This window comes from Moschus berezovskii, chromosome 17 (assembly GCF_049115385.1).
Source record: "Moschus berezovskii isolate FMDL1 chromosome 17, NW_MosBer_1.0, whole genome shotgun sequence".
In the NCBI taxonomy this organism is placed as follows: domain Eukaryota; kingdom Metazoa; phylum Chordata; class Mammalia; order Artiodactyla; family Moschidae; genus Moschus; species Moschus berezovskii.
The window spans coordinates 40,899,020-40,905,436 of record NC_142476.1 but is presented as its reverse complement, the minus strand read 5'-3'; the positions used below and the strand labels follow the sequence as shown (position 1 = coordinate 40,905,436).

The following is a 6,417-nucleotide window of genomic DNA, read 5'->3' as shown; positions in this document are numbered from 1 at the left end:
ACACACTCCTCCACTTGGGCAGATGCTTCATCACAACCAGAACATGGGAATCCAGAGTGCTGGGGATGCTCCCTATTCCCTGCCTGCCCTGGGCCTCCTTGAGACCTGTGAGGCCACCACTGGGCAGGGCAGGGTGGCTTGGCTAACGAGAAGCCCTTCTGTGCTTCCCCCAGCTCTGATACTGCTGCTTCCTGGGCCCCGGGCTTGGCTTGGTTGGCCCAGGAAGCCCCATGGGGCTGGACTGGCCTGCCCTGGGCAGTCAGGAGAGCCCTCCGCTGCCACTGCTCCCAGGATCAGGCCAGGTTCAGACTGGTTCAGGTGTGGGGCCCACGCTTGGCTGAATTCCTCAGCCGAGACTCCTGCTGAAGTCCCGTGGGAGGTGAAGGCAGCCGGGCCCCGGGGCATTCGACGTTGTGCCTGCAGCCACGGGTCCACTGGCTGGCCTCTGGCTCGGAGGGGGCACCCTCGTGGCCGCCCTGGGCTGGCGCTGAGACCCGCGGAGCCAGCGGCAGCACAGCAGCAGCGTGAGGGCCATGGCATCCAGCAGCAGCTCTAGCACCTCCACGACCGAGAGGACGGAGGAGCCGAACCACAGGCTCCAGAGGCTGCCCATGGCTGAGAGCAGCTGTGGCACCTGCGGGTGTTGGCAGTGGTGAGCAGAGGCCCGGGTGCTGGCCCCACCCCGCTCCCGGCCCTGGCCCAGTAGGCAGCTCACCGAGTAGACCGGCATCTCGTCCACCGTGCGGTAGTTGAGCTCCTGATAGAAAATGTTCACCTTGGCCAGGCTGATCCTGGGCCAGGGCACAGGTGAGAGGGGCTGAGCCTCAGACCTGCTGGTGGGGCCCTCTGTGTGGGCCCTGGAAGGCGAGGAGGTAAGGGGCAGCAGCCAGGACTTGACAGAGGCAGAAGGTACCCATGGGTTCCGTCGGCTTGGCTCACCCAGCACAGCCAGGACCCAGTCCTGGACACACAAAACTTGCTGTGGCCACGGCTCCTCCTGGCCCTCGGGCGCTGCAGGGTGGTGTGAGGGCAAGACTGCGGGGACAGAGGCCAGTCCCAGGAGGGCTCTCTCCCTACTTATCCTCCCTCACCACCCCCCTTTGGGGACTCACGGCTGATGTGGAGGAAGGCCATCTGGAGGTCCCAGCAGAGAGCTTGTATGAAGATTCCCTGGGAGAGACAGCCCCATCACATCCCTGTGTGCTGGCCCCGGGCAGATCAAACAGAACCCAGCATGCCCCCTCACCTGCAAGGTCGCGGGCATCGGGTGGTGCAGGGAAGCTGGTGGGTCTTCAGTTTCTGGTAGAGGCGGTGGAAGCAGTGACCTGGGGAGACAGTCATAGGTGAACCTATGAGAAGCGACCTAGGGGCAATGGGGAGGTCTGCTGTTGGCCAAACAGGCTGGTGGGGCGGGGTGGGGAGCTCACCCCAGGCTGGGTGCCGCATGTAGCTGCAGTACTCGGCCCCCGCCGGCAGAGGGTAGAAGAAGTAGCCGCAGGAGCAGGTCTCCACCATCAGCTGCTGAAAGCAGGAGACCAGGCAGGCCTAGGGGGACAGTGGGGGCTGAAGCTGGGGGTCCAGAGAAGCCGCCCCTCTCCCTGGCCTGCCTGCCTCCCCTCCTTCCCACTGGCCTGTTCCCCCACCCACTGCCAGCGTCCCTTGGGGTCTCCTTGCTTTAGCCTCCCCCACCCACTCCCCAGTCCCCTTCCTGGGCCTCTGCCCCACCTCCCCACCCCCCACGCCCAGACTCACCTGCCTGGTGTAGGAGGTGTTGTACAGCAGCTGCACGTCCACGCTGCCTGTGCTGTCCATGCACTGCCCATAGGGGCTCCCGAGCCGGTGCACCTCGTCCTGGGGGAAGGAGTCTACTCAGTTCTGCTGCCTCAAGCTGGAGGTCCTGCGCCACCCCCCACCCCAGGGTTGGAAACAGAGGCCGAGAGCCTGGAGGCGGGGGTGGCCCACCTCACGGATGTCGATGGTGGTCTCCGTCCCTGGCCGGATGCTGAAGCCCTGATGCTCCAGGAAGGGCGTGTGGTCTTGTGGGTGGATCATGACTTTGATGCCGGCCTTCGTAGACAGCAGAGGGAGGTGGTCCTGCTGCTCAGCTCTGAGGACCAGGCTGATCCCTGGGGGAGGCCAGGGGTGAGGCCAGGTCGGCCTGGACACCCCGCCCGCACCCAGTCCCAGCTGGCACTCACTGTGGGTAACGCCCGGCTGTGGTGCGGCCCAGACTCCGTTGAAGGTGTAGCAGCTGCCGTAGGTGGGGTGGTGGGACGTCTGGAAGTGCCTGGAAGCAGGGGCCATGCTCAGACAAGCACACGCCCTCCACCCATCACCCTGCTGTGTGTGGCCTGGGCTTGTGGAGAGGGGAGCACAGCTGCCTTGTCTCTGGAGGAGCCGCGGGGCCAGCAGACCAGCGGGTGCGGTGGGGGAGTGGACACCAGCCTGTACTCACTGGGCATGGCAATCCCGGCCGTCGTAGCGGCAGGAGAAGACAAAGTGGCTGCCGTGGCTTTCCTCGTGGGCAGCGGGCAGCAGGGCCAGGATATTCATGTAGTGGAAGCGGTACCACTCCCGGGCAGCCACCACGCCAGAGGAGTAGGCTCGCTGAACACAGTCGCCGCCAGTGCTGTTACACTGTGGGGCATGGGGTCAGTGTGGGCATAACTGGCCTGCCCAAGTCCCATGCAGACCTCCCAGGCTGGACACTCACCAGTTTGAAGCCAACTCTGTTCTGGCCGTCCAAGGGTCTCAGCCTCTGCAGGCGGATCCTACGGTCCAGCTGGAAGACGGGCTCTGGACCGGGGACCTCGGCCCCCAGGGCATCCCTGCTGTCGCTAAAGTTGAACCGATACAGGGAGTAGATGCTCTCCCGGGCAAAGTCATCCAGAGCCCGCAGATGGTGGCGGGCTAAGTGTGGCCTGGGGGCAGGGTGGGGGTGGGGGTCAGAGTCAGAGCCAGGCCCCCTTAGCACGCCACTTTGGAGAGAGCCAAGCTGGCCCCCAGGCACTGACCCCGAAGTCGTGGACAGGACAGGAGCCCCCCACCCCCTGCCATCCTCGGAAGCCTAGAAGGTGGTTCTGAATACGGAGCTGGGGCTGCAGAGGGAAGTCAGACCCCCGGCCTGGCCTGCCTCCCACCCTGGGGACCCCATCCTCCGCTGGCTCATTTACAGCCCTTCCTTGTCTTTGCTCCGCTGACTCCACATTGCAATGTTACCCTGCTCCCCTCTCCTGGGCACCTGCTCTTCTGCAAAGCCCCTGGCTCTCCTCCCCTCCCCCTCCTGGGCTGCCTAACTCCTGAAGTTCCCTTCAGCCTGGCACTGGTCACAGTAACACTCAGCTTACTTTTCTTGTCCTTTATCCCTGCCCCTGGGGCACAGAGCAGGAAGAGGTGGGTTGTCCTGCGGTGCCCGCACCAGGGGAGGGGCCCCGAGGCTGGACCAACCCTCACCTGTGTGGGTTCATGTCGCACAGAGTGACCGATGGGAAGACCTTGCGCTCCGAGTGCACGGACACTGTCATGATGACCGGGTAACGCCAGTACTGCTCGAAGAGGAGTGCGAACTGCCAGTAGAGCACGCCCAGGGCTCCGGCCAGCAGGAGCCCCCAAGAGGCCGTCTTGAGGTGGTTCTGGCTGGAGCAAACAAGGCGGATGGTGCCGTGGATAGTGGAGTTGGTGCAGAAGAAGGTGACCAGCTCCCTGAAGGAGGTGTGCAGCTCTACCAGCCTCTCTCCATGCTCCTCTTCAGGCAGTGTTGGTGGGGGTGCCTGGGGGCACGTCCAGGTTCCTGGCCCCCCACCCACTGTTTGGCCCATGCCTTCAGCCTGCATCTGAGAAGTGAGACTCAGCGGGGCTCCAGCCCACCACTTGACCTGACCCCACCCAGGTCTCCCCACCCGGGCCATCCGCCTTCCATTCTCCATGCCTGGGAACTCCCAGAATTGTCACGTCCCTCAGCCACCAGTGGCCTAGCCTGGCTTGCTGACTCTTGAGAAAAACCCCATCGGAAGCTGGTCCATAACTTGGGACCAACTCTGTTGCCCCCACTCCCATGGCAACAAGTGGGGCACCAGGCAGCTTCCACAGGTGTGTCTTATCATGATCAGAGCCGAGCCTAGGTGGTGGAGCAGGGACAGCAGGGGACATGGGCTCCAGGCTGTGCCAGGCCTTGTTTGCAGGTGGTTCGAGGCTGGAAGCTTGGGTGGGTCTCTGCTGCCATCTGCCAAGTGGGGCAGGGGCCTCTGGTGAGGGGCAGCCAGGTGACCTACTCTGAGTGGGCCTAGGGCCCAGCATTGGGGGTTGATTGAACCTTGGACCCCAACAGCCTCCAACAACCCTCAGTGGCCAGCATGGCCATGCTGGATTGGGGCCGATGGAGCCACACAGTTGTGGCCACCTCTGGGCCAAGTGTCAGGCCTGTAGCCTGTTGGACTCTGTGGGCCTGGGTGGGGGTGTTGTCCATCGAGCTGAGTCTGGGGATGGTGCTCCATTTGTGGGCCTCTGGCTTCCAGAAAAGTAGGCAGCAGTCTGGCCAGACATGGAGGGGAACTGAGGGCCCCAGGGAGGTCAACCTGAGGCCTACCTGACCCTACTCCCACCCAGAGACTCCAGCATCCCAGGACCTTGGTCCCTCAGTGCACAGGCCTGTGGGGCCCTGACCAGGTCAGGCTGGCTGGCCCAGGACACACACTGAGTCACTGCCTGGGCTTCCTACGGACTTTCCAGAGTGTCCCCATCTTGGTCTGAATCATTAGGCCTCTCGCACCTGGGGTGTAGCTTCCTGGGTCCTGGCCCCTCTAGGCCTGGGCTGATGCCTAGGGAGGGGGGCTGAGTCAAGGAAGGGCCTGGTGCGTCTCAGCCAGCACATGCTGGCCTGGACACCCAGCGCCCACCAGCTGCCTGGGGCCCAGGTAGGAGGTGTGGGTGGTCAGCCCAGGCCTCAGGTTTGTGGAGGCGGCCAGGCCAGGAGAACGTGCCAGCATGGGTGCTGCTGATGGGCCCCCTATGGCACAGAGCGCTGCCCACACGGGTATCCCGTGACCACATGGAGCCCTCACAGGGCAGCAGGACCTTCAGCTCTGTGATACAGGCGAGGGAAAAGGGCCTCCAGAAGGTTCTTTCCAACTCCAGTAACCATGTTTCCAGACTGGTCACCTCCCACCCTGGCTGGGGCTGCCAGGCAGGAGGAGGGTGGCTTCCTGAGATGGGGGGCGGGGTCCCCGAAACCTCAGCCATGGCAGGAGTGGGGGTGCACTGCCCCTTCACGCAGTACACACACGCACACAGCTGTGCACAGACACACACACTCCTCTCACACATAGCAAGCCCTCTGTCAGTGGGGGTGTGCATGATAAAGGCGTGGATGGGAGCCTCTGCCCTCGCCCCGCCTGTGCCTGTGCTCCAGATGACATGGGGGACACGGCCCCTCCACCTCAAGACGGGGAGACCCCGGTGACGGCCCACCCTGACTGCCCTGGTACCTCGAGGCTGCACCCTCCCTGTGCATGGGCATCCATCCTCTGGTGCTGGTGGCTGCAACTGCGGTGACTGTGGCAGGGCTGGTGGCAGTTCTAGCAGGTGACAAAGCGGGCTGTGGCCTGTGGCTGGCCAAGCAGCCTCCTGTTTATAACAGGCTGGGTGTGGGGCGAGGTGGTGGGGCGGAGCCTGGCAGGAACAGCCAAATCTGCTCTGGTCCCGGAAGGGGAAGCCTTTGGGGCAGGGATGGTGGTCCTTCACCTCAGTGAGGCTCTCTTGCCCATGTTCCTGGAAGTGAGGTCTGGGGGCCTGGCCCTGGCAGTGGGTGAGGGGCTCCAGGTTTCTGGACGGTGAGGAGGGACCCCACTCCAGTAGACCCTGGGCCCCTCCCCTGTCCACTCTCCTCCCGCCTGGCTTGGGAGAATGCTTGCTCGCCTCCACCTGCCCAGCTCTAACCACAGGTGTTTGTGGCCATGGATTCCTGGGCAGGGGCCTCCACTCCCAGAACACAGGTGTCCCCTGGTGCTGGCTGCCCAGCCCCTGGGACAGGCACCTACTGTGGGAGTGAGTTGGGGCCTGGGTGGGCAGGTGGTGCCCACAGCTCAGCCTCCCGGGAGGCACAGACGCCCTGCGCCAGCCACACACCACACTCAGGGTCCAAGTCCACCACCTCACGGCTGAAATCCTTGGCTCCAGAGTGGTTTCCTGAGGCCAGACAGTGTGTGAAAGGCTGGAGAGCCTCCAGGAGGACCCACGGGGAACCCAACAGGGCTCCATGAGGCCAGAGGCCTCACCATCCCAAATGACCAGACCCTCCGTTTGGCCCTCCGCCCCTCCCACACAGGCTCTGGGTTCCTGACGGCCCACCCCAAATGGGTATTGAGATGAGGGAGGAAGCCCCCACCTCGCTAGGCCCTTCTGGTGGGGGCTTGGCTCTGA

At 64.1% G+C, this 6,417-nt stretch overlaps 1 protein-coding gene across 3 annotated transcripts; it reads right to left on the bottom strand.

Moving 5' to 3' along the window:
• Window positions 1-238: 238 nt before the first annotated feature.
• On the bottom strand, window positions 239-5,753 carry SCNN1D (sodium channel epithelial 1 subunit delta). 3 transcript variants are annotated; one of them, XM_088845373.1, is made up of 12 exons: window positions 5,484-5,753; window positions 3,454-3,833; window positions 2,714-2,921; window positions 2,456-2,637; window positions 2,199-2,287; window positions 1,963-2,126; window positions 1,753-1,851; window positions 1,428-1,545; window positions 1,247-1,325; window positions 1,113-1,170; window positions 716-961; window positions 239-634 (listed from the first exon to the last, which is right to left on the bottom strand). In XM_088845373.1, the coding sequence occupies exons 1-12, from the start codon at window positions 5,517-5,519 to the stop codon at window positions 347-349; spliced, it is 1,947 nt and encodes a 648-aa protein (XP_088701499.1). In that variant the 5' UTR covers window positions 5,520-5,753; the 3' UTR covers window positions 239-346. The 3 variants fall into 3 exon arrangements, with proteins under 3 accessions (XP_088701499.1, XP_088701500.1, XP_088701498.1); XM_088845374.1 differs by having other exon boundaries at window positions 3,454-3,636; window positions 5,484-5,624; XM_088845372.1 differs by lacking the exon at window positions 5,484-5,753 and having other exon boundaries at window positions 3,454-4,290.
• Window positions 5,754-6,417: the final 664 nt, after the last annotated feature.

Coding starts and splice junctions, on each gene's coding strand:
- SCNN1D (XM_088845372.1), bottom strand. CDS start 3,926: ATGGAGAATGGAAGGCGGATGGCCCGGGTGGGGAGACCTGGGTGGGGT. Junction 2,638..2,713: donor ACAGAGTTGGCTTCAAACTG/GTGAGTGTCCAG, acceptor CATGCCCCACAG/TGTAACAGCACTGGCGGCGA. Junction 2,288..2,455: donor GGCCGGGATTGCCATGCCCA/GTGAGTACAGGC, acceptor CCCTGCTTCCAG/GCACTTCCAGACGTCCCACC.